Raw genomic sequence first — 27,384 nt, forward strand, 5'->3', positions numbered from 1 at the left:
ATACCCAAATATTTTATAAATCTGCCAAACTAATCATATGATGTATTTGACATAAATATTTGATCCCTTTAAGACTATATCTTCAACATAATCTAAATAAATACTTATGAATCAATTGGACATCAATTAAGTTTTCTTTCATTATTGAGTGCTAAATTAGTTTATACCTACAATATTCTATTAAAAAAACTAAAATTATTGTAACAAAATAAGGTAAAGTGGAAACGTCTAAACTAATATTTGAGAGACAGTCAAAAAATAGAAGATAAAGCTGTTGTTCACTAACAGAAACTGCAGGTCGATATTTGCAATGAAGTTAGTATTACTATGAAAAAAAACTTTGGTTGTCAAAAACTAAAAATTTGAAATGAATTTGAATGCAGAGTAATAAAAATGAATGAACATTATTTTCCAAATTATGTTAATTAAATATATCAATAAAATATGTATATTCAGATTTTTGGGGTACCAGTAGATGAATCTGCGGAGATCTTTTGGGTAACCTCACTTTAAGTTGAACAATAATAATGTAATTCGTAATATCACATTTAATCGTACTTAAAATGATTTTACCAATTAAATTCTGGCATCTGTAAATCAAAACAATATCTTCACCCTTAAAACTTATTTATGAGAATTTCAGAAAATGAGCCTAGTGCCACCCTATATTTGATGTATTTAATTGCGTATGTATATATTAGATGTATTATCCCGTTTTTATCTTTATTGTAACGAGTTATTGAAATGTAATATACAATGCACATCGTCCTGAATTGATTTTGTTGTAAATTAGCGTCATTTTTAGTTGCTCCTACTTCGAAATCTATAATGAAAAAATCAATGACCTTTTGGACAGAAGTGGAAGAGATCTAAAAATCCGTGAAGACTTTTGCGGTGGCACTTTTGTTAATGCCAAAGAAGAAGTAGTAACGAAAGCCAATCAAGTATACGAGTTAATGAAAATTGGTGGTAAAATCAGAAAAATTGGCTGTACCAACATGAATGAGAGGTCAAGTCGGTCTCATACTATTTTTAGACTTGTAAGTGCTTAAAGCGTTATTCAAATAGTTATTTTATGTTTATAATTTTTTAGACGTTAAAATCTACAGAAAACAATTTAGAGAATGCCTCCATGCAGATATCTCATTTATATTTAGTTGATTTGGCAGGCTCGGAAAGAATAGCTCACACAAACGCTCAAGGTGTGAGACTAAAAGAAGGAGTCAACATTAATAAGTAAGACAAATACATTTACTTTATTATAAAGGCATCGTATATAATATATTTAAACATTATAGAATTCTCACGTTGCCAGGTGTTTTTGAAATATGTAGCGTCAGTATCAGGCAAAAACATAATTTTCATGTACCATTTGCACGATTAAATTTAACTACTAGTTCTCCAAACTTTGTAGGGCCTAAAATATTTAATAGTTTACTTGTGGAACTAAAAAGTATAAATAGTGAGTTTATTCAAGACAAAATTAAAACAATATTTAGTAAATAAATGTTTGTATTCCCTATTAGAATTCTATCCTTCTATGTAATTTATGTTTGTTAAGTTTGACTATTCCTATACATGTTTGTTAGTTCATGTCTAAGAGGAATTAGTTTTACTTTATTGTTACTTTAAAAAATAATTCGCATTAATCTAGGATCGCTTAATAATACCTTTGAAGTAAAGCAGAAATATGAAAACTAATAATAAAAATTGTATAATTTAAGAATAATTTGTAAAACGTCGGGCAAACGAGGATCGATAATTCAATATATTTTTTTAGGTCATTACTCGCGCTAGGAAATGTAATAAGGCAACTAAGCGAAGGCGAAGGATATATAAATTACAGAGATTCAAACTTGACCAGATTGCTGCAACAGGCACTAGGAGGAAATGCGAAATCGCTAATAATAGCAACTATCACTATAGCAGCTGGAGAAGAAACGAGATCAACATTAGAGTAAGTCCTTTTTAACTACATAGTAAATAATTTTGATTATACATCTCTTAATTTGAATTCCAAGCTTCTACAAGGTGTTCTTTGGTGAAATTAATACTTATTAATACAGACAGATTAATATCTACTAATTAATGTGTAACATATGATATTTTTAATGTTTAGAACATTTATTTGAAAAATAAGTTAACAGATACTCTTCAGTTCGTCGTACGTTTGAGTGTGTCTGTTCGATTTTTTACACAATCATAAATAACTTTAGGCTTCTTTTGGAGATCAGTGCGTCAAGGTCTACTAACTTCAAAGAGCTTCTACATAACCTATTTAGTGTGACTGTTATCAATATCCATAAACTTGTATCAAATATTTCATCTGGCTCAGAAAATATTAACATAACCATTTGTTCAGTTATAGAAATCTGGCATTTGAAAAGTGGCACCCTGTATAATAAAATACATTCGTGGTAAATTCCTTTGTACTACATTTTATTAAACATCATTTTATTAGTCATATTTAGTTAAAGTTTTACTTATCTTGAATTTAACTCTGATGTAATTAATCCATGTTATTTAGTTTTCTGTTTATTCTTATTACATAAACATCGCAATACATTCTTTCATTGCAGATATAAGTTGTGTTACAATTTCTGATAGAAGTGAATATCACAAATATTTTAATTAATGAATAAACATGTGTTAGTCATGTATAATTCCATATATACATGATAATGAGGTATTAGGTTATCAATTATAGTAGTCAATCGCATTCTAGATTCGCTCAAAGAGCCAAGGTGGTCAAGAATAAGCCGATCATCAACAAGTTACTATCAGAACAAGATAAACTAAAACAGTATGAGTTAGCGACGGAAGCGTATAAAGTTAGGTTAAAAAAGGAAGCACAGCGGATCCGGGAGATGGAAGTAAGTAATATTGTTATTTTCTCCTACTCATTTATTTTAAATATTCCGTTATTTATGTTCTAGAAAGAGAAAGAAGAACGAGAACAAGAAATGTTAAAACTAAAACAGCAAGTTAAACTAATTGATCTGTTCACTAACGGGCCCGACCAGAAAAACATCGAAAGTAGAATCCCTAGAAGGCACACTATGGGTCATTACGCTTCACGCATACCCCTCCAAACTATCCCTGAATCGAGAATGTTGCCATCAAATATTATGCCAGAAAAATCCTTTGGGAATGGCACAAAATCTGATCTCGACGACGAACAGTGTAAGCATATACAAGTTGTATTAGATATAAAATATTATATTATTATTATTCTTTCAGTATTTTTAAAAAGGGCGTCTCAAGTTTCCGATTATGAGTGTATGAAGATGTCAATAGAGGAAACCCTAGACGATGTCATGTTGTAAGTATGTTTTTCGAATTCGAGGAAATATTTTATTCATTTTATTAAACTACGTTTAATTTGTTAAAATTTCATTTTTGTTGTAGGCCCGTCACACCTGAACCCTCAGAAGAATTGACAGTTCAAGAGCCGTAAGTTTAAATATTTTTTAAAATTTGGTTTACGATTTTTAATTATAAAACGTTTAGGACCACACCTGCTTCCCACCTTAGGGAAAGATTGAGGTACTTGGAGGAGTCTTACACGTCTTTGAAGGAATTTACAAAATTGGAAGCTCAATGCAGAGAAGATAAAGACGTAGTGAGTACATTAACGATTGGGGTACTCGTTGAAATTAATTCTTGCGCTTTCCAGCTACAGGATCTCGTCAAAGAGAAAGAGAATCTCTTGAAAGATTTGATCGACATGAACGTCATAATCAGGGACACCAGGCAGGAGAAGGAACAAATTAAAATGAAATTCGAAGACGAAATAGCCACTTTGAAAAAGGATCTGCAGTGTGTGACGCAAAAATGTGATAGGTTCTCATTCGCACTCGAGCAAGCTGAAGCTGAAAAGGTAAGTCCCATATCTAATAGCCTTGTTTATGTTTTTAATATGTGGTGCATTATCTAATGCGGACTATCTTAATGCGTTAAGCTAAATCAAGTGACGAGTAGTGGTCTGTATTTAACTGAGTAAAATAAATTAATAATGGCAGGAAATATATGTCAATATTATAAATGTGGAAAATCTAAAGGAAAATTTCCCAATATAATATTACATCGATTTCCATCGGAAAAAGATGGTGGTGAGGAACGAGTTAAAAAATGGATAGAAAATTGTGGCGAGTACATAAATATACATATATAGGGTGTCCTAAAATTATTGACAAAATACTTTGAAAGTTAAGTATTTTATTTAAAAGTTTAATACAAAATTTTCAACTTAAATGATCTTTAAAAATTAATCACAATTTCATAGAAGTTTGCATTTTAATTTATGAATTATGTTCACCGATAAGGATAGAGGAAAGGTGAAAATTAGAGTTTACACCCTGAATAACTTAGGATAAACCGGAGAACATTTTCGTGGTCCCTGATCGGGGTCCTATTTCTTACGGCTCGGTAATTGTGATTACTAATTATCAATAAAAAGCCAATGTGTCGGTGAAAATGATTTTTCGTGGGTTTGTAAATTTTTACTGTCAAACCCCTGTAAAAAGCTACCAGAGTAACTTCGGTATGTCAGAAATATTATCAAGAATGTATATTATTATATTATATCTAATAATTTTATATCTACTAATTTCAAGTTTTCGTCATTATTGGCGCTGTAAATTACGATGTAAGTTTTCTTTTAATGTTCTTAAATGAATGCAGGAATGCTCTATCTAAATTAGTTCTGGAAATATAAGAGGTATATGCGAAAAAATAAAAAAAACATAATTTTGACAAATTTATTTATATTTATATTTATTGAAATAAAAAATATTAGGCCTGCTGCTCGCCGACACATAGTTGCCTGTCACGACATGACACCGATATATCGGCAAGTGTGAAAACATGATCATTTATTTATATGAGATTACGCATCCACCGGCATCGTTGTCGGTGTCGTGTCGGTAAATGTGAAAACGGCCATACACGGCGGCAGATCTACACCTACAGAATCAGAAGTAATCTACGCGAAATGTCCGCACCGCAGTTGCAGCGTCAAAACATCTATGAAAATAAATACCCATGCCTGTACCGCTGCGAAGATATCGCGATATTAAATTTATTCGCCTCGAAAATTTCGCTGCCACTGCGAATATTTCGCGTTGGTTTAGGGAGGGGATCCATTAAGTGGGGAATGCAGATATTCAAATAATCAAATTCCAAAAATGAGTAGGGTTGCCTCACATTTGTTTTTTTATTATTTATTTGCATTCAGTATGTTTCAAAAATTGATGTAGCGTTTTTCTTTTTTTTTTTGTCAATATTAACTGAGATATACAACCATTGTATTTACTTATACAATGATACAACTCTAAAATATGAACATTTTTCGTCCTTTTCTATAAAGTCGTGGTGATGTCAAAAGCTACGCATCGAGGTCTCGCAGGCCTCGAAAGCCTCTAAGACTGGGAATTGAGGTCATAATTTTAAAAAGGACGAAATATGTTTTATGGCGAGAACAAAATGGTAAAAAACAAAATTTTAGTAAATATTCTTGTGATATCGAGGAACTACATGGAAAAACAATTGGATATTGCGCTTCAGAGAGATATAAAACAAAATGCTTGTTTTTTTTTAATGGAACACCCTGTATATTTATTGTTTTTTAAAATTCCTCTACTTTTTCTGATTACAGCAATATACCGGATATAAAACACAAATAATTAAAATTAAACTAGATAAAAAATAAATCTAATAATATCAAGTGTTTCCTATAATTTAAACTAACACAACGATGGTATACCCCCCTTTTTCTTTTTAGTTTTGAAGATAAATTATTGCAATTTGGGACATCGTATTAAACTTCACTTTTTGACATTTTAATGATTTTTCAGTCACTTCCGGTTTCGGCGGAAATGACAGTACCTGACAAAATTCGTCATAATTTTCTGAATCCAATAATCTGAATCCACATAAGTGATTTTGAGATGTAATTTTTTTTCTATTTTAATTTTTAGTTTTCCATTTAGGTGTGTGTTTCAATTTACTTTAATCGACCCAACAATGCTACAAAAATCAAAATCCCGTCAAAAATACTAAACGATGCAATTTATTAGCAAATAAAGTTCATCGTAGAGTTTTTTGGGACGTACATATTTTTTTCAAATGAAACTATCTTTTGGTGGCACACCCTTCTTAAAAATTATAGTAGTAAATTAACGCACGTTAAAGTTCGTTCTTTATAAATAATCGTGATTATCTCCAAAACCGTTGAAGATAAGTATAGGAAACCTCTATATCAGTCGACACAGAATTTAATTCTACATGTTGATGACTGATAAAATTGTTATTGTTCCATTTGAAAAAAATTAGTTTTCGATCTTTGAAAATTACCGTGTTGGCTGCAAAAATTTTGAGGACCTTGTGCATAGCTAGGTCAAATGTGACACATTTTCGATGAATACATAACAGATACTACATACTAATAATGGAAGTATGTCCGGTTATACAAATGGTAGAGATATTTAATATTAATCGCGACGTTTCATCTATCAATTTTTTTTAAAAAACCTAAATATCTCGAAAACGAAAACCATAAAGTTTCAAGGCATGGACGTGGTGACAAAAATGACTCGAAATAACTCATAGAATCGACGAGTGATATAAAAAATGAGGTATTCCATTTAAAACAATGGAAGTATCCCACACTTGAAAGTATTTCAAGACTAAATTGAACACTGATAGCCGTCAAAAGTTTACATTTCCATTGTAACTAGAAGTTTAAATACTTTTAATGAACTGGTTACGTGAAAAACCCAAAAAATTAAAATTAACATAAAAAATTGTCTTACTTTTCATTAACAAAATATTATGCAATGTCTTTAAGCAAACATATGACATATTCTTATGTATATATTTCTGTAATCAGAAAAAGCAGAGAAATTTAAAAAACGATAAATATACACAGTGTTACGTTAAAAAAACAAATATTTTGTTTATATCTTTAAAACGCAACATTCAATTGTTTTTATGTATTTATGAAGCGGCCGTGCAGTTTACTTTGCACCCGGCCCTGTTATTGCTATATTGAAATTAATGAATTTAAAATAATTTTACCTTATTTAGATAAGAACTCAAACCGCATTAACAGAAGCTTTTTTGTCGTATCTGCCGGTAGCTAGTGTTTTACCAATTTTCATCACATGAGATGAATTTATTCCGTTTATTCTATCTACTCTGTCATTTTTAATCGTTTCCAAATACAGTGGCTTTATAAACACATCTCAAGAAAACTGTGTTTCCAAATATCTGGGTAATGGATCATTTAACTATTGAAAATGAGATGGCGTCGTATCGAAAGTGTAAAATTGAACGTGAACGATTAAATATCAAGTTTACATAAATATGGCTCCACCTTCTAACGAATTCGAAAACTAAAATTTGGTCAACTATTCGACCATAAGAAATATAATACTATATTTACTTATATACTGGTATTACAAAATAGCGTTATCCACTTGAAAGTGAAATAAAAGAAAATAGAGTCGATGTTATTTATCGCAATTGTGTGTAGGTAAACTCTTGTTCGTGTCAATGTTAAAAATTATTTTTAAATTTTAGTAAGGACAATTAAAGTGACAAATTTATTAAATCATAGTGATGTAGGTGAAAAAATTTCGAATGAAATTTGTGAAGTAATAAATTGAAATAGGGGTGAAATTTGTGGAATTAGGTATAAAGAAAACAATAGTTATTTTATAATTTCAATTTGCTACAGATCTCCCAAGGGAAATTTAAATATTTTTTTAGAGTATTTATGAAGTTTCAGAATATGTGTTTGAACCAAATGTAAACATAATTTTAAACGGTGATATTAATTTAGACTGTACCAAAGATTTTTAAACTTTCAACAAGTGAGGTGGACCACTCGCATGACGCAGCATACTTCAACAAAATTAGATCAAATTTTTACTAATGTGCAAGATGGCACGATTTATGTCGAAGATAATGCTAAACGTAAAATAGATAAGTGTGAGTTCATATTACCAATGGGAATATAAAAAAATTACACCTCATCATCAGGTCATACAAGGTTAAAAATTTTTTTAGTTATATAATAACTCAAGTCGAAAAATTTTTAAAATTTTAAACTTTAAAGAAACATGTTGCCAAACTAATCAAGTTAAACATTAAATACATAATATACGTTAAATTATTTTCAAAAATTAGATTGATTATACAGGGTGTTCTCAAAGTAGAGTCATTTATCTTAACAGCTTGTAGAACTCATAAAAAAAAGTCGGTTTACCAAAAATCGTTTATATAAAAGTGGTCAACTAAAGCAATTATTAACAATTATTAAAAAAAAAATGAAATTTAAAAACTATAAAACAAACCTGATGTATTATCATTTTCGACCACTCCGTTGTAAAAACATAAATTCTTTGTTTAATACTGGTACTGGGTATGTCTATTTTTTTTTGTAGTTGCACGGTTTTGAGTACTTTTTTCGATTTGACAGTGTAAAAATAATCCGTACAATAGTCTGTGATATTATTTTTGATTTGTGGGTGTTTTGTGCAATAAAAATGGCACAGGTTTATGAACACAATGAACTAGTGGACATAATTTTAACTTACAGGGTGTGTCAACAAAATTCAGCCACAGCATGTCGCCTGTACGCGGAAAGGTTTCCTTTACGAAATCATCCGGCTCCGTGGATGTTTGTAAATTTTGTTATAAGACTCCGCGACAGGGTATTTAAAGGAGCAATGAGGAGGTTACGCTGGAAGATAAATTGTTTATTTACTAACATGGATCTAGTGCTCGTTGTTGGGTCGTTTTCGACAATTTCTAAAATTTCTTCCTCGATCTCTGTATGGGAATTATCCAATTCTTGGAGTAATATTCCCAAAGTTAGTTTTTAGAGAAAAAATAAAATCACAAAGCGAAGGTGACACAGACTTACCTAGCTCCCGTAGTCTCCGTGCTCTGATGGCTTCTTCAGAGAATGTAGAGAATGGACAGGTCACTAGGAAAATGTCTATCTATGCACATATATTTATTAAGCGTGTGTCAAAATGAATTATTTATACAGCGGAAAGCGTGCACTCTCAGTGAGTAAATTTTGCGGGTGTATCGTCCATTGCCGAGAATCGGCGTTGTCCATGTTACCAAAAAAAGCATGCAAGAAACAAGACAAAATAAAATTTATATTTAAGTAACATAATTCACACTTATTTGAACATTTTAAACTTAATTTTAAAAACAGAAACATTTACAAAACAATCTCCATCATTTCGCGTGGAGGAGGTCTTCCAAATCGAAAAGCGTACTCAAAACCGTGCAACTACAAAAAGAAAGACCTACCTAGTATCAGTAGTAATCAAACAATTTATGTTTTTACAACGGAGTGGTCGAAAATGACAATAAATCAGGTTGTATTAGAAAGTTTTTAAATTTAATTTTTTTTTTAAATAAGTGTTAATAATTGCTTTATTTGACCACTTTTATATAAACGATTTTTGGTAAATTGACTTGGTTTTATGAGTTCTACCATTTCAACCCCCTCCAAGGGGTAGAAGTTGCACATGCATTAGTAGAAAATTTGTGTAAAATTTGACTATTACACCTTTTTTGGTTTTCAAATACAACCGCTATTCCATATATATTTTTTTAATTTTGGGAGCCCGTAACTCCTAAGGGTGAACATTTTACTAAGGTCATTTTTATACAAAACATGTTCTTTTTAGCTGTTGATTTATTGGTACTATTTGTGCAACTTCTTTTGAAAACACCCTGTATATCGTCATATCAATTTGAGTAAAAAAAAAACACAAGAAATAAGTTTGGCTGATCTGTTTTGCTGCTTCCGACTGTTTGCAAAATTAGCACCGATATAAAATATTAACTTGAAATTTTACATTATCAAAATTTTCTTTAGTCAAATAGCTAAGTTATTCCCTATTTTTATCATAGGATGCTTTAAGACTAGCAAAAGAACAGCTGTTAAATGACAATGAAGTTATCTTGGATCAGCAAAAATTGAAATATGAAAATAAACTTGAATATTTCATGAAAGAAATAGAAAAACTAAAGGAACACGGAACTGAAAATCACAAAGAAGAAATTCAGAGGCTCAGAAAGGAAAATGAAGATTTCAAATCAAATATTGTAAAAATCACCATTTACGAAGAGAAAATTGAAGAACTAGAAGAAAAATTACAGAAATTTGAAAGAAAAGAGGAAGAGGACATTGATATATTAAGTAAGTTGTATTTTTTGCAAGACATATTATTGGATGACAATGTTGACATTCAAGGTGTCTCTACGCAAACCGAAGAACTAACATTAGAAGTTAATGAAGCTGAGAAAACTGTAATAAAAGATGTTACAAATGAAACAATCACACAGAAGGTATATGAAGAACTTAAAGAGAAAATTGAAATATTAAATGGAAAACTTAAAGATATGCAAACTTTAAATTTGGCATTAGGAAACGAAATTGATGCCCAGAAGGAACAAATTCATTCAAAAGATGTAAAGATTGAAGAACTAACAAATAACTTGAAAAAAATTAATTTTGGTAATAAGGAGGAGATTCAGTACAGAGAACAAAATATATTGAAGTTGAATGAAAAAGTTAAAAATTTGGAGGAAATTCAGGAAAAAGATAACGAAATCTTACAGTTGAGAAATCAATTGAAATTCTTTGAAACAAGTAACTGTGACAACAAAAAATACATTCAGGCAAGAGATGACAAAATCTTAGAATTGACTGACAAAATCAATGATTTAGAGAAGTGCAACAATGATAATAATGAGGAAATTCATCTAAGGGATAACCATATATTAGAGTTAAAAAATAAAATAACAGACTTAGAAAAGTGCAGTCAGGTTAATAAAGATCTGATTCAGATAAGAGATAACAAAATTTTAGAGTTGACCAACAGAATTAATGACTTGGAGAAGTGCAACGATGATAATAATGAGGTAAAGGACAACCATATATTAGAGTTAAAAAATAAAATAACGGACTTAGAAAAGTGCAGTCAAGTTAATAAAGATCTGATTCAGATAAGAGATAACAAAATTTTAGAGTTGACCAACAGAATTGTTGACTTAGAGAAGTGCAACGATGATAATAATGAGATAAAGGATAACCATATATTAGAGTTAAAAAATAAAATAACAGACTTAGAAAAGTGCAGTCAAGTTAATAAAGATCTGATTCAGATAAGAGATAACAAAATTTTAGAGTTGACCAACAGAATTAATGACTTAGAGAAGTGCAACGATGATAATAAGGAGAAAATTCATGTTAGAGATAACCATATATTGGAGTTGAGAAATAAACTAACAGACTTAGAAAAGTGCAATCAAGTTAATAAAGATTTGATTCGGATAAGAGATAACAAAATTTTAGAGTTGAACAACAGAATTAATGACTTAGAGAAGTGCAATGATGATAATAAGGAGAAAATTCAAGTTAAGGATAACCGTATGTTGGAGTTGAGAAATAAGCTAACAGACTTAGAAAAATGCAATCAAGATAATAAAGATTTGATTCAGATAAGAGATAACAAAATTTTAGAGTTGACCAACAGAATTAATGGCTTAGAGAAGTGCAACGATGGTAATAAGGAGAAAATTCTAGTTAGGGATAACCATATATTGGAATTGAGAAATAAACTAACAGACTTAGAAAAGTGCAATCCAGTTAATAAAAATTTGATTCAGATAAGAGATAACAAAATTTTAGAGTTGACCAACAGAATTGATGACCTAGAGAAGTGCAACGATGATAATAAGGAGAAAATTCAAGTTAGGGATAACCGTATATTGGAGTTGAGAAATAAACTAACAGACTTAGAAAAATGCAATCGAGATAATAAAGATTTGATTCAGATAAGAGATAACAAAATTTTAGAGTTAATCAACAGGATTAATGACCTAGAGAAGTGCAACGATGATAATAAGGAGAAAATTCAAGTTAGGGATAACCGTATATTGGAGTTGAGAAATAAAATAATATGCTTAGAAAAGTGCAATAAAGAGGACATCAGTCGTTATAAGGATCATATTAAATCTAGGGATGATACAATTATGGAATTAAATAATAAGATAACTAAATTGAATGAGGCTTGCCGCAATTATGAAGATGATGTTTCCCAATGCAAAAAAGGAATTTTCCATCAGGAGCGAAGAATAAAGGAACTAACAACAGGCAAAATAGATTCTAATACATGCCGTTCATCTGTTTCTCCGTCTTCCCATGATCCATCGCCAAAAGAACTCAGGAAAATGAAACGCCAGTCTATTCATGATCAGAGACGAGGAATTGATCTTGCCGGTATGTATACATACAATTTGTTCCATTGTGAACTATATTGTAAGCATTTTTATTTTCAGTAGCAGCTGCAGCCATTGTTTCAGATGAAGAGCCAACAATAAAAACATTGAAAGAGAAAATTGAGTATTTGACCAATGAAAATAAATTTCTAGAATTTGAGGTGCAAGGGTTTATAAGGGAATTAGACGATTGTAAATTATATAATCGCGAAAGAGACAAGGAAATTGATGTGCTTCAGGAACAAATCAAAAAAAGTAAAAAAATTGAGCATTTATTAAAACAGTCCGTTTTTAATGTTTTTTTTTTAATTTTATAGTGAAAAATGTGAAGGTTCAAGAAAAGTGCACCGAGTGTCAACAGAAACGTCACTACATTAAACAGTTAGAAGATCTGCAGAAAATAAATAAATTTAAAATAGTTGACCTACAAACTAAAATTTATGATCTTGAAAATGTACTTAAAACAGAGAAAGCTAACATGGAGGAGAAAGAAAGATGTATGCGTTACGACATTACAGAACTAGAAAGAAGATTAAGTGACGGGCCTCCTCCTAAATTGGAAGATGCTGAAATACAGGTATATGCTTTTGCAATCTTTAAAACCTATGTAAAAAAATCAGGAGAAACAAACGTCATAATTTTATTTGTAGTGCGAACTGGTAAATATTGAGCAGCTATTAGAAAAATACAGTGTAGTTAAGAAATTGGCGAGGATGCGACGAAACGAGGCGAACATCTTAAGGGCCAGATTAGGAATAGACCCCGACGAACCCGTAACATAAATGTCACTCACTGTTATTCATGTGTTTGTTTTGTTAAAAAGTAGTTATTGTAGTAATTTGACCAGAGTATATTGTTTGTTCATTTTTGTTAAAATATTATTTATTCTATATTCTTGTGACTGATTTTGTGTGATAATCTTCCTCGTGAAGTGATACGGTTACGCTTGTAGCAAATAAGTATTAATAGATTTTAACTTCAATATTGTAGAGATGTGCATTTTTTTAAATTTTATTTAAATACACTGCAACATTGGTAATCCAAATAATTAAAAAATATCTGGAGCCATTGTTCGAGATCAAGAATCTTGCACAACAGAAAAAGCTGAGAAAGTTAATTGAATGGTAGCTGTAATTAAATGTGAATATTTTAGATGTGAAAGAGAAGATGTGTATATTTTAGATTTGAAAGAGATGTGTATATTTTAGATTTGAAAGAGAAGATGTGTATATTTTAGATTTGAAAGAGAAGATATGTATATTTTAGATTAGAAAGAGAAGATGTGTATATTTCAGATTTTAAAGAGATGTGTATATTTTAGATTTGAAAGAGAAAATAAAGAAATTGAAATACAGAATTGAAAATTGGTCCAATGAAAATGATTGTCTGGAATTTGAGGTGCAAGGATTTATCAACGAATTAGACGACTGTAGGAGGTATCAAGAGACAGAACAATTGGTATGCTTAAGGAACAAACAGAAAAAAGTAAAAAATGAGCATCTATTAAAACAGTCCGTTTTTAGTGTTTATCTTTTTAAATATTAGACTCTTTATTGCGACTGTAGTCATCTGTGATGAAAATATTCAAATAAGCTTTTTAGATATCTTCTGTGGGCATTACGGGAGACATGTTCGAATACGTCACTAATGCCCAGTTGGATAATACCAGGCACCGCATCCATTCCGATAATTTATGCGTCTTCCCCGATGAGGTTCGGCCATAAGCAAAAATGTTTGAATTAAAACCGTTTTGGAAAGACTGCACTAGGGACTTGACTACCTGATCCTATACATTTGCGTTACTGACAGATTCCGTGAATATGTGGTCTACAAAGAAAAAGTTTGTGATAAGTATTTAATGATGTGAATGGTTAAAATGTGTTGATTAAGCAGTTCTTCGAAATAAATTTAAAATAGTTGAACTGCAGACGAAAATTTATGATCTAGAAAATACATTTAAAATAGAGAAGGCCAATATGGAGGAGAAGGAAATGAGTATGTGCTACCATATTATAAAACTAGAAACAAGATTGAGTGCCGGGCCACCACCCAAACTGGAGGATTCTGAAATACATGTATATGCTTTTGCAATCTTTAAAACTTATGTAAAAAAATTGGGAGGAACAATAAATTTTGTTTATAGTGGGACCTGGTACATACTGAGCAGTTGTTAGAAAAATACATTGCAGTTAAAAAATTGGCAAGGATGAGACGAAATGAGGCGAACATCTTAAGAGCCAGATTGGGAATAGACCCTGAGGAACCAGTAACTTAAATATCACTTCTGTTATTCATGTGTTTGTTTTGTTAAGAAGTAGTTATGGTACTAATTTGACTAGAATACATTGTTAATTTTTGTTAAAATATTATTTATTCTTATGATGTAATATGGTTACGCTTATAAGAAATAAGTATTTAATATATTTTAACTTCAATATTGTAGAGATGTTGTGCATTTTTTAAAATTTTATTCAAATACAGTACAACATCGGTAAACCAAATAATTAGAAAATATCTGGACTGTTGCAGCCATTGTTCGAGATGAAAAATTTTGCACAACGGTAAAAGCTGAGAAAATTAATGTGAATGGTAGGTATACTTAAATGTGTATATTTTAGATTAGAAAGAGAAGATAAAGAAATTGATATACAAAATTTAAAATTTGTCCAATGAAAATTATTTTCTAGAATTTGAGGCGCAGGGATTTATCAGCGATTTAGATGAGTGTAGGAAGTACAGTGCCTTCATAAATGTCCGAGACATTAAGGAACGCAGTTGATTGGGTGAGAAAATTAAAAAAAAAATTAATGTTGAATGTATTAAATTTACCAAATTTCATAACTGACATTAACATTATGACGTGCGACTTTTAATTGCATTGTATGAAACTGTGTATAGAGATTTGCTTGGTTTTAGGAATGACTATGTTCCCTAATGTCTCGGGTATTTATGAAGGCACCGTATAAAGAGACAAAGAATTCGATATGCTGAAAGAACAGTTTGAGAAACTTAAAAAAAAACAACAGAGGCACGTCCAACTCTCTTTATGATCTTGAAAGTGTATTTAAAATAGAGAAGGCTAATATGGAGGAGAAGGAAAGACGTATGTGCTATCATATTAAAAAACTAGAAACAACATTGGGTGACGGGCCTCTACTTAAATTGGAAGATGCTGAAATACATGAATGACATTTAAGTTACTGGTCCGTAAGGGTCTATTTCCAATCTGACTCTTGAGATGTTCGCCTCATTTCGTCTCATCCTTGCCAATTTTTTAACTGCACTGTATTTTTCTAACAGCTGCTCAGTATGTACCAGGTCCCTCTATATACAAAATTCTGATAAATGTTTTGTTCCTCCCAATTTTTTTACATAAATTTTAAAGATTGCAAAAGCATATACATATACTTCAGAATTCTCCAGTTTGGGTGGTGGCCCGGCACTCAATCTTGTTTCTAGTTTTATAATATGGTAGCACATACTCCTTTCCTTCTCCTCCATATTAGCCTTCTCCATTTTAAATGTATTTTCTAGATCATAAATTTTCGTCTGCAGTTCAACTATTTTAAATTTATTTCGAAGAACTGCTTAATCAACACATTTTAGCCATTCACATCATTAAATACTTATCACAAACTTTTTCTTTGTAGACCACATATTCACGGAATTTGTCAGTAATGCAAATGTATATGATCAGGTAGTCAACTCCCTAGTGCAGTCTTTCCAAAACGGTTTTAATTCATCCATTTTTGCTTATGGCCGAACCTCATCGGGGAAGACGCACACAATGATCGGAACGGATGCGGTGCCTGGTATTATCCAACTGGGCATTAGTGACGTATTCGAACATGTCCCCCGTAATGCCCACAGAAGATATCTAAAAAGCTAATTTGAATATTTTCATCACAGATGACTACAGTCGCAATAAAGAGTCTAATATTTAAAAAGAAAAACATTAAAAACGGACTGTTTTAATAGATGCTCATATTTTACTTTTTTCAGTTTGTTCCTTAAACATACCAATTTTTCTGTCTCTTTATACCTCCTACAGTTGTCTAATTCGTTGATAAATCCTTGCACCTCAAATTTTAGACTATCGTTTTCATTGGACGAATCTCCAATACTGTCTTTCAGTTTCTTTATTGTCTCTTTCAAATCTAAAATATATACATTTAATCACAGCTAGCACTCATATTAATTTTCTCATCTTTTTCTGTAGTGCAAGATTCTTCATCTCGAACAGTTGCTGTAATAGTCCAGATATTTTTTAATTATTTGGATTTTCAAGGTTGCGTTGTATTTGAATAAAGTGAAAAAATGGCACGTCTACAATATTGATGTTAAAATATCTTCGCATTATAGAGAATTATTATAGTTTCTTGGGTCTGAAATAGAGATATTTATTAAATCTAACATTGTTAATGTCGGATAACAAATTTCCAACGAGCATTTTTTTTATTATAGAATATTAGTAAGAGGACTAAATTTTACCAAAACATTCATTAAACTATTTGAAAACTTAATATAAAAACATCTACAGAAAAACTTTTTTTAACACTATGAATACTGGGTAATGTGGATAAGTACTTATTTGTTACAAGTGTAATTTCATCACTTTACAAAGAATATTGGAAAACACCATTTTAGTTCAACAAAAAGATGAAAAACAAAAACAATAGAGAAATAAACTGGAAATTTGTATGAATTTTGCTAGTTCATAGTTTTTGCTAAGTTTATATTTACTATAATTTAAATAAAAATACTAAAAGAACACACAGGCACACAAAAAAAATGTCGAGACCCAGAGAGTAGACCCCCCCCCCCCCCCCTCTGTTTTTGGGGTCACTGAAACCGAATATGACCATAAAAAAAATTTAACTAGCCATTTCTCCGTTATCAACCCCATACACCCCCTTCTGGAAGTTGAAATGTCAATTCTCATATAAAGTCGAGTAAGGTGTGTATTCTGGGCCACTAAGAACGAAAAAGACAACCAAAAATGAATTAGACCCCCTTGTTACCCCCTAGCGTCTCTACCACCCACATACACCCCTTTCTGGGAGTTGAAATGTCAATTCTCATACAAAGTCGAGTAGGGAGAGTATTCCTTTGTTTTCTGGGCCACTAAGAATAAAGAAGTCTACCAAAAATGAATCCCTATCGTTACCCCCTAGCGTCACTTTACCATCACCATACACCCCTTTATGGGGGTTGAAGTGTTAATTTTCATACAAAGTCGAGTGGGTTGTGTATGCCTACTTTTTCTAGGCTGCTGAAAACAAATATGGGTGGTGAGGGTTGACGAGAGGGTTGGATTCATTTTCGGTAGTCTTCTTTTTTTCAACAGCCTAGAAAACAGGCATACACAACCCATTCGACTTTGTATGAAAATTGACACTTCAACCCTCATAAAGGGGTGTGTGGGGGTGGTAAAGTGATGCTGGGGGGTAACGAGGGGGTCTATTTCATTTTTGGTAGTTTTCGTTCTTAGTGGCCCAGAAAATACACACCCTACTCGACTTTGTATGAGAATTAACATTTCAACTCCCAGAAGGGGGTGGTAACGGGGAAATGGCTAGTTAAATTTTTTTTTAATGGTCAAATGCGGTTTCTGCGACCCCAAAAATGAAGGGATAGAGGGGGTCTACCCTCTGGGTCTTGACACTTTTTTTTTTTGTGTCTATAATCTATAATAATCTATAATATAATAATAATATAATCTATAATCTATAATAATATCTATAATTTTTCTCTGCTTCACTGTATTGTGTTTCATGATTCAAAATGTAGACATTTTTCAAGATCGGCATACACGTAAATTTCAATAAATTACTATTTGGATTATTGATCGATTCTAATTATGTTTGGATTAACGAACTTGCGCAGTATTGTAAACTTATCCCTAATTAGTAATTTAAAACATATTTTTTAACAAGCAGTGACATCTCTACAATTTTGATATTTAATACCTTTCATTAAATTTATAGTTATTCAAAAGTTAAACAATCTGTGATAATTGTTTGTGATATTAAACGCACTTTAAAAGTGTTTCACTTGTACAAACAAGCCTCGACTTATATCGCAAAAATCTGTTTTTGTAAATTTTTAAATCGAGACTTGGCTGATATTTTCTCAGGATGATGATTGTAGTATTTAAATAAAAAAAAGAGGCTGGATCCTACGAAATGGCATCAAAAAAGATTTTCAGTAATAGCTAGATTTAGTTTAAGGTTTATGTCGAATTTCAGTCAATATTCTGTGAATGAATACGTTTTAATTAAATACTAAAACTTTACACTTAATTACAGTCATAATTTTGATTTAGGCTCAAATGTTTTTTCTGATTTGTTGGATACAGCACTTGAACAATTTCCAAAACATTAATTTTTTTTTAAAGTATTGTAGATTTTAAAGGTCTGATTTTGTATTGTTAAAATCTTTGCAATTTTATAGTGTACCTAGTGTTAAGAATATGTAGTTCAATTTTGTATGTCATTGCAGATAAATAGAAATTTCTACTTTAAAGTAATTCTTTATTATTTATATAACCAAAATAATTTTTTACGTTTACTCTCTCAAATACTGTTTAGACGTTCAACTTGAGTATGGGGATAATAAAACAAAAATTTTCTTCAAAATAGAAGTATATTCAAACGAATTAAAAGTCTTCTAATGGAAGATAGTTAAGTAACATATATTCTTTGGCAAGTAGTTAAAGGTAACAAAGTTTTGTACTCTTATCAACAATAGCTAAAATTATTATATTGCTCGCACTTTTGGACTTGGGAAGCGAAGAATAGCTGCAAAGTTGGAACACATTATCACTTAGTACATGGAAATGAATGCCACCCTCAGCGTTATCGTTGTATCTATATCACATTTTTACAATAATAATTTTTATTCCTTCAAAGGGAAAATTACGATTCTTCACGAGGGAAATTTAATGTTTTAAAAACATTGTATTATTTGGTCCATCAATAAGGAAGTTAAATTTGCTGAGAGTATGCTCGGTTGCTACGCAGCTAGCCTAAGCCCCGATATTAGCCAATGCACGTATAAATAGTATTAATACAACAATAAAACTAATTAACAAATACTTTGAGATTAGTTTCTTATACATTTTTAAGTCTGATGAAACTAGTTGATGATTTTAAGATTTTACCACTTCTACGTATACCTTTGGTATGTAATGGATTTTAAACATTGGTAGTCGTGTTTATAGGAGATTTAATCCTGACAAATTTCACATTAAGCTAAACACTTTGACAATTATCACATTACACATGCTCATGCATATATTTATACAAAATAAAGGAATTGGCAAGATTACATTCCACATAAATACAATCCTTAATGGTAAGTAGTAAATGGACTTATATTTTATTACATAAAAGAGAAAAAAGTACATCAAGTCTTTCACATTTAAAAGAAACGTAAAAAATTGCTTTTCACAATTTTCAGAGCTTCACTGCTCTTCAAAAGGAAGACTGCTGAGTACGTTGTAGAATATGGCCCAAAAATTTTGATAACAGACAATGTTTTGGATGCTTTCATATATTATTATTACAGTACATTATGGGGAAAAAAATGTATTAATTTTCTAAATGTGTCTGATTTAGCTTTTCATAAATCTAAAGGTTCGTTGTTTTTTAAAGGAAGACGGTCATTTTAGTAAGAGTATAACCTCAGAACTGTGTGATACACACAATTATTTCTCTTTTACTTTAATCGAGTCCTAAATTAAGTTATTTTACATTGGTCCATATATAGTCCTGGCTGAATTATACTTTGTAGTAATTATCACTTCTAAACTGTATATTAGAAATCACTAACATTTTATAGGTATTCTTCTACGTCTCACTATACATTTGAATATTTTATAAAACTATTATTATTTTAATAAACTACAGAAATTCTGATGATAGATATTTTTACCTTATCCTAATTTACATTTTATGGAAATACATACACCTATATGTATTTAGAACGATGATATTTAACGGGAAATATTTAGAATATCAGTTTTTGTCAAGATTAAAAACATCATCAATGCTACCAGGGATGCCATTATAGATTTTGTTTCAATTAATAAACCCTAAGGCAAGGAAAATCTAAAAATGTAATACAAGGCATCCTTTTTTTATCAAAGCTTGCTTAGTTATAGCATCCTCACCCTGATCATATTTTTGATACGTGAATTGTGTCTAGTGATCATTTTTAGAAATAAAGACAGGGTGTATACAAATGTGGAAAAGCTAGGATTTCTAAACATTCATGGAATTTTTTCAAATTTCAATTCTAATCGGGTGTTATTTACCAGGTGCTGTAATTATATCATGTCACTGAAATGAAATCCACTCTCCTACTTTTACAATATCTATCAGTACTACTTATGTCACATATTTGTTGATTAATTGTTATTCACAATTAGTTTATGCTATTAATATTCCCATTTTCTCTTTTTTAATTCTTTCTGAACCAATTTTAACTGCACAATAGGGCAGGACCTTGGAAACTATTATTACATACACGGAAAAGCTTTAGTGGACAAAGTAGCGCAGAAAATTGAAAATAGTGTAAATATTTAACTCCTGTACTAAAGTAATTAATAATTTGACCAAAAAATATTTTTTGATTTTGTATAGTACGTTATATTAATGCCATCAGAATGTAGTTAAAAAAATATATTTTCAAATAAAAAATTATGTATCATCAAATTTTTTGTATACACCCTGTAGTAACCTTATGAAGTACAAAACCTTACCAACAGAAAATTAAGCGGCTCTTAAACTTGATTTAAGTAAACTGCAATTAAAACAGTGGTAAAACTCAGAAGTTTGATTTTGTTTCAATATATGTGCAATTTAAGCCACAGAAGAGAGAATATGACACCCCCAAATGCTCCTATATACAGGATTACATACACAGTGACTTATTCTAAAGTATTATCTTAAATAGAGTAATATAATTAGCATGCCAGTCTTAGATCAAAATCAATAAAAATCATACGAATGAAATAGAGTAAGTTATTTTAAAAACAACGAACAGGTACTTAAGTAATGCTCAAGTTCTGAAATAAATAGAGAGGTAAGTAACCGCTGATTTTAAATGCATTGGAAGATTGATAATACTGAGAAGAAAAGTTTTGTACGAAACCTGAGTTTATTCTGTCATGTATTTGACGAGTAATTATGTAGTTTAGAATAAATCAAACCTTACACCTAGTAATCGTATAGCTAAAAATGGAAGTATTTGATTAGAGGCTACGAAATTTGGAAGTTTAGTTTTCTACCTCGCTAACGTCGTTCGAGGTATTCTCTTGGCATTTGTGCCTGAGATTATGGATAGACAGATTGTCCTTTCTATTAGTTTGGTATGGACAAATCTTGCACTTATACATAATGCTCTCGCTAGGCTTCTTATGGATTAACATATGACGAGTGAGGTCATACTTAATTTTGGTGTCAAAGGAACAGGAAGAACATTTATATGTTTGAGTGATATCAGTTTGCTTATCCTTTTTCCTATGCCTTGCCAGATGTTTGGATAAGTTGCGCCTTTTATTGGAGGTGTACGAGCATTTCGGGCATAGAAAACTGGAGTTGTCCTTTTCCGAATGCCGATCTGCTGTATGCTTCTTAAGATCGAATTTAGAATTAGTTTGAAAATCACATGTTGAACACAGAAAAGTCTGTGACGATTGCTTGGTATGCCGGGCCATGTGTTTGGTCAGATTGTTTTTTTTATTTGTCGCATACGTATTACATATAGTGCATTTGTACGGTTTGGCCTCGGACTTTGCTTTCTTCTTAAATGACTTTACACGGTGTTTCTTCATCTTGTGCCTCTTTAAGTCATCTCCTTTATATGTCTTAAAATCGCACGAATCACAGTCGTATTCAATTAACCTACAAGTGAAATATAAATGAACGTTCATGGAAACTAACACAACATTTCTCAATTCACTCAGCCACCTATAAAACAGACATAAACACATTACAAGTAAGAACGGAAAAATCGTTTCGCACAGGAAAATAAAGGAATGAGAAAATATTGTCACAGACTAAATATGGGATAATTGCAGTTTTGAAGAGGCAATGAACAAAAATTATATGAAGCTATAATAAAAAAATACTCATTTAGCAGAACTTACCTAAAACTATTTACTATTGGTGAGAAAACAAACAACTAATTTTTTATATAGCAGTGACGACTTCTGAAAATTGAAGTAAGCATATTTTGATAAGAACATTGGACTGATAGCTAGTCCCATACATAAACTCTCACGGTGAAAAAATTTCAAATAAAATTTGCAAAATATTAAAACAGGTTGCTTACGTTGATATCTCGAATATAAAAAAATATTTTTCGTAATAATCTATTAGATACAATCAGGCGTTTTTAATTCAAATTTGGAAAAATAGGAAAATCAATTAAGAACAACAACACATAGGTAACCCTTTGAGTCAAGGCTTGCAACCTTATCTCAATTTTTTATTTCACAAATTATATTTGAAACTTTTTCGGCACAAAAGTTCTTTATGTGCCCCTAAAAAAAAATATGGTCATTATCAAAATATGGTCACTTTGAATTTCACCAGCCACTGTTACATTCAACAACTGAAGATGGTACTTACTTATTATCTTTGGTCTCCTTAAAATGCTTTACAATGTTTAACAATAAAAACGATTTATTTACTTTATCTATTGATGTACCCGTATTTTCCAAGAAACTTTTAATTTTGTGTTCTGTTTCCATACACCTTTTATGGAAAACATACATTTCGACAATTTTCACAGTACAAGGCTCACAAACTATTGGATTAAAAGTCAAATCCATTATCTACAAGTATCGAAACAGTAAAAATTAATGACTACCAAAATAAAGTTGAAGATACTCAAATTATGTCTCGGCTGTATAAATAAAATTCACATCTACAGAAAAATTAGAAAGATACGAAAACAAAACTACAGAAATAAAATAGGAACTGGCAACTAATAAATCTGCAGTACGGCAGATACCTACCAATTCTGGCATCGCAGATTTAATCATATTGCTCAATGAAACAGTTTCAATCTCTGTCGTCAATGTCGAATATACTTCAGTTTCAATTACGGTCAAGCATATCCGACAGATGTTGACGAAATATTCATCACCTTCGATAGCGCATAAAGGAAAGACGACTCGTAATAAACTTATTTTTTGACCTATATCAGCAACTTTATCACGGACTTTCTCTTCGCTATCTAAGTAAAGGGCTTTAAAATAATACAGATCGACTAGCTTTTTCAGGCATTCACAGCACGTAAAGGAAGTTTCAGATATTTCTAATCTCTGAAACATAAGCACGGGGTTTGTTTACATTATTAAAAGGGGGTATTCTTTCATATTTCATACCATTTCTGGAGCAATGGAACTAAGGAGAGATTTGAATTTCTTTTCTAGTGTATAGTGATCGGTCCCAGTTGATAAGCAGATGCTGCATACTTTTATGCCTACTTCGGCGCAACTCATGTTTAAAAAATAATTAAAAACCGGATGTTTTGTAAATAATTTAGATGGCAAACGGTATCATCGTTGACAGATGACATTTGATTTCTGATACATATTTCATCAGTTTTCAATACGGTTCATTTTCAAGCATTCTTCCGCCAGCGTCTCGAATCCTGGGCACGGAAGATGGCGCTTCAGGCAGAACACTATTGATTTTTCATGAAAGGATAAAGAAATTATCCTCAGAGCTGCGCAGATCTCCCACTAGATGGCAGATATACGCCAAAATAATTGCAATTAATGTGCGAGAATATACTTTTGGTTTATGACAAAATATATTTTCAAAACATCTGTACATACCTATATTGTACCGTTTCCACAAAAAGAAAGTTACTTATTTTATTAACTGTGATGCATAAAATTAAGAAACGTGACAATAACGATGCATTTCTATTTCTCCTACTCGACTAAAAGCTTGACTTCTAAAAGCGTCGTGTTTTGAATTTTATAAGGATGCGTCCAAGCAGAATATTTTAATTACAACGGGGTCGTTCTTTTTAATCCTCGAGTATGTAATATGAAATGAGAAAAATTTAGATATCTCTGTACGCCAAGTAAATAGTGGAAGCGTGTAATGCGCATTAACACACTAAGAATATAAAATTTATACCCGCAAAACGAATACCTAGCACTGAACCTATAAGTACAAATCCGTATTACGATCCGTATTTAATAATAATATTGTTATACTTGCAACTAATCAACTAATATTATACTCATTCGCTTTGCTTGGAGACTAAAGATAATAATTTTCATTTTCAGGTATGTGAAGCTGCATAAAAATATTTCACGTTTGATTTGTGGTTTATAAAATGAGTTTATTGTCTGTTGTACGGCATTCTCAATTGCAGCAGTAGTATCTCAATAAGTTACAGGGGCGCTTTTATAAGAAAATTTATGTGCCATTTGCTTCTACCCGTAATGTGTAATAAATTTATGCACCATATCTAGTGCTGTATTATTTGCTTATAGCTACCTAGAATTCACCTTTTGTAACAATTCCACAATAGGGAAATGTTACGAGGGAAGTTCAACTTTCGATTGCATCAGTCATAATATACTTATTGACAAATTGCAATTTTACGGCTGTACTCGCGAAAGCATATCACTTATTCAGTCGTATCTCTGTCATAGACAACAACAAATATTCAGGACTTCAAAGCGCATAAGTCTCTTTCTTACCGGGTACTGGGGTTTTGGGGTTATGGGGTTTAAGGCTTTAAAGGGTTATTGGGATTGAGTGGTCAATTGATCGAGGTTTTATTGCGTTTTTGGGCCTATTTTTTGAGGTTATCAAAGATCTTGACGTGATGGGGTTAAATGGACCCCGAATTTGGATTCAGCGACCCCGAAAACATATGATAGACTTAGACAGACTCCAGGGGTAATTTTCTCGTTTGTTTTTGAGGACCTATGTAGTTAACAGTTGTCCTAAGCGTTGCGCGGTTAATTGTTTCCGGCGATCGGTAAATACCCATTTCAAAAACGAAAATGGCCGTTCAACATCTACCGATGTCATGTACAATTTTTATTGTGGCGAAACATCAACTACTTCACATTTTAGTACTCCCACTATCCGCGTCATTATAAAATAACATGTACATGTCTGCCTCAGATCTGAAGCTTCGCATCGATTGATTTATTCGATCCGTATCTAGCGACACCCCCTTCGCCGTGCATTTATTTCATTGTCATTATCATTTGTGCGTGTGTGAGAGAGTTTGGCGCTTTGCTTGGACGAGTGTATGACACGTGTTTTTATGGCAGTCAGTAGCATTGTGTATTGTGAGAATAGAGCATTTATTGTATAACATCAAACGGTTTTCTTGTTATTAATTGATTGTAATGTATGATGCTGCAACTGTTTTTTGATAATTCGAAACAGACAAATGAAATATCCTGAGATCCTGTATTAGCGGTCTATATTTTTTATAGAGACCCTGTACATATAAGAGCTGCCACTGTATTAAAATTTCCAATTCCTATGGGATTTAACTATTTAGGTTTAAAAAAGACATTTTATGCTGACAATCCATTAACTGTCACAGATATTAAAGGCAAGTTTTTAAAAGTGGAAATAATGGGCGGAATGTAGTTTTCTTTTACAAATGCATCCAATTAATTGTTTTAAAGCCTCAAATGTCATCTATGAAATGTAATTGAATCTACAGAGACAACATCCGATTCGTATGTCAGGAATCACGTAAAAGTAATCTCTATCGAATCGTATACCTTTTTCTTTTATGTGGAGAGTAACTTTGACACGAAATATTTCCTTTGTAGCTAATATATCAAAGAGCATGTTGACTAAAAACCTATTTGGGTGTATCAGAAAAAGTTGTCGCTTTCAGTGCAACGTCCCTCTTTTCCTAACTGAATTATCATCCTTTCTCGTAAAAGTTTTGCCATTTACTCCTGGCTAGCGCAGTAATAGCGACGGCCCCGTATATTTTAATTTATGTCATTCTTTAACTCGTTTACAGAATGTTTTGTTTGCTTCAAACATAATCAAAATGGAAATCCAAAAAGTTTTTATCTAAAATTAACATTTCAATTATGAATATCTTTCTGCTCCATTTAATAAATTAAATTCCCCGTAAAAAAAATTAAAATTTGAAAAGATTTTATCTAAAATTGCTTCGATAACCCCATTATTCCATTTAATTGATTAATAATGCATTTTTTAACCCGCTGGTTCGATGCCTCGCTCTAAACCGGAGGCGCCAGGGGACTGATAAAAAGTTGTGTCAAATTTACAAAAAGTTTGATCTAACGTTTTAAAATTATCACGCTTAAATATATGATGTTTCCTTAACCTATGTCACGACTTCAAGGGCTTGTTTCTATAATTAGCCTGTTGGGTTTTTTGAAAAACCTGGACTCATAATTGATTTAATTAATTTAACTAAACTACTACGCTAATGAGTTTTTTTATTAATTTCGGTCGGCGTATTTAATTCCCAGTCGAACAAGAAGTAAATCCGCTCTAACGTAATACAGAGCCTTGATATATGATTACAAGCCACGTGACTGCCGAACATATGCAACCAACATTGCACGATTGGCACTGTCGACTAAAAACCTCCAAATCCTAGCGTCATCAATATTAATGACTGGTTTATAATGAACAATGACAAACCGGTGCGTTACATCTACGCTCAAGATAATGCGATCGCCGATTGGTTGAATAAAGTATCGTGAAAAATTATACCAACGCGAAGGAAATAAGATTACCGTTCCAAACAAAATATGGTCAAGTGGTTTATAATAATTTATGAAGCCTAAAAAATAGCCTCGCTGATTTAAAATTCAGGCAATTAACTGGTCGTGTGAGACGAGCGTGCATATAGTTTCATTTTATAAACAAATTGGTTATGTCGGCGAATAATTTACAAACGTCCACGCCAGTAGCATTTTCAAATAAATTCGGTTTGATTACCGTGCGCCAAAGCTACACAAATAATCTGCTAGCATTTGCTTCATTAACTAAAGCAAATACTTGGAAGCATTAGAATTTC

At 31.5% G+C, this 27,384-nt stretch overlaps 2 protein-coding genes across 5 annotated transcripts; one reads left to right on the forward strand and one right to left on the reverse strand.

Annotated features, from left to right (window-relative positions):
* The first annotated feature begins 961 nt into the window (after positions 1-961).
* Positions 962-13,800, forward strand: LOC108903635 (putative leucine-rich repeat-containing protein DDB_G0290503). Of its 4 annotated transcripts, XM_023455596.1 has the most exons (14): positions 962-1,040; positions 1,094-1,236; positions 1,781-1,957; positions 2,726-2,873; positions 2,937-3,183; positions 3,241-3,322; positions 3,409-3,453; positions 3,511-3,622; positions 3,677-3,880; positions 9,940-10,228; positions 10,283-12,313; positions 12,373-12,567; positions 12,630-12,889; positions 12,963-13,800. In XM_023455596.1, exons 1-14 carry the CDS (start codon positions 999-1,001, stop codon positions 13,092-13,094), a joined length of 4,107 nt encoding a protein of 1,368 aa, XP_023311364.1. In that variant the 5' UTR covers positions 962-998; the 3' UTR covers positions 13,095-13,800. The 4 variants fall into 4 exon arrangements, with proteins under 4 accessions (XP_023311364.1, XP_023311360.1, XP_023311361.1 ...); XM_023455592.1 differs by having other exon boundaries at positions 9,940-12,313; XM_023455593.1 differs by having other exon boundaries at positions 9,940-12,313; positions 12,376-12,567.
* A 7,792-nt stretch (positions 13,801-21,592) lies between these two features.
* LOC108903626 (zinc finger X-chromosomal protein-like) lies at positions 21,593-23,884 on the reverse strand. Its single transcript, XM_018705861.1, has 4 exons — positions 23,711-23,884; positions 23,339-23,647; positions 22,950-23,155; positions 21,593-22,220 (listed from the first exon to the last, which is right to left on the reverse strand). Exons 1-4 carry the CDS (start codon positions 23,825-23,827, stop codon positions 21,593-21,595), a joined length of 1,260 nt encoding a protein of 419 aa, XP_018561377.1. The 5' UTR covers positions 23,828-23,884.
* Positions 23,885-27,384: the final 3,500 nt, after the last annotated feature.

This window comes from Anoplophora glabripennis, unplaced genomic scaffold (genome assembly GCF_000390285.2).
Source record: "Anoplophora glabripennis isolate ALB-LARVAE unplaced genomic scaffold, Agla_2.0 scaffold93, whole genome shotgun sequence".
Lineage (NCBI taxonomy): Eukaryota > Metazoa > Arthropoda > Insecta > Coleoptera > Cerambycidae > Anoplophora > Anoplophora glabripennis.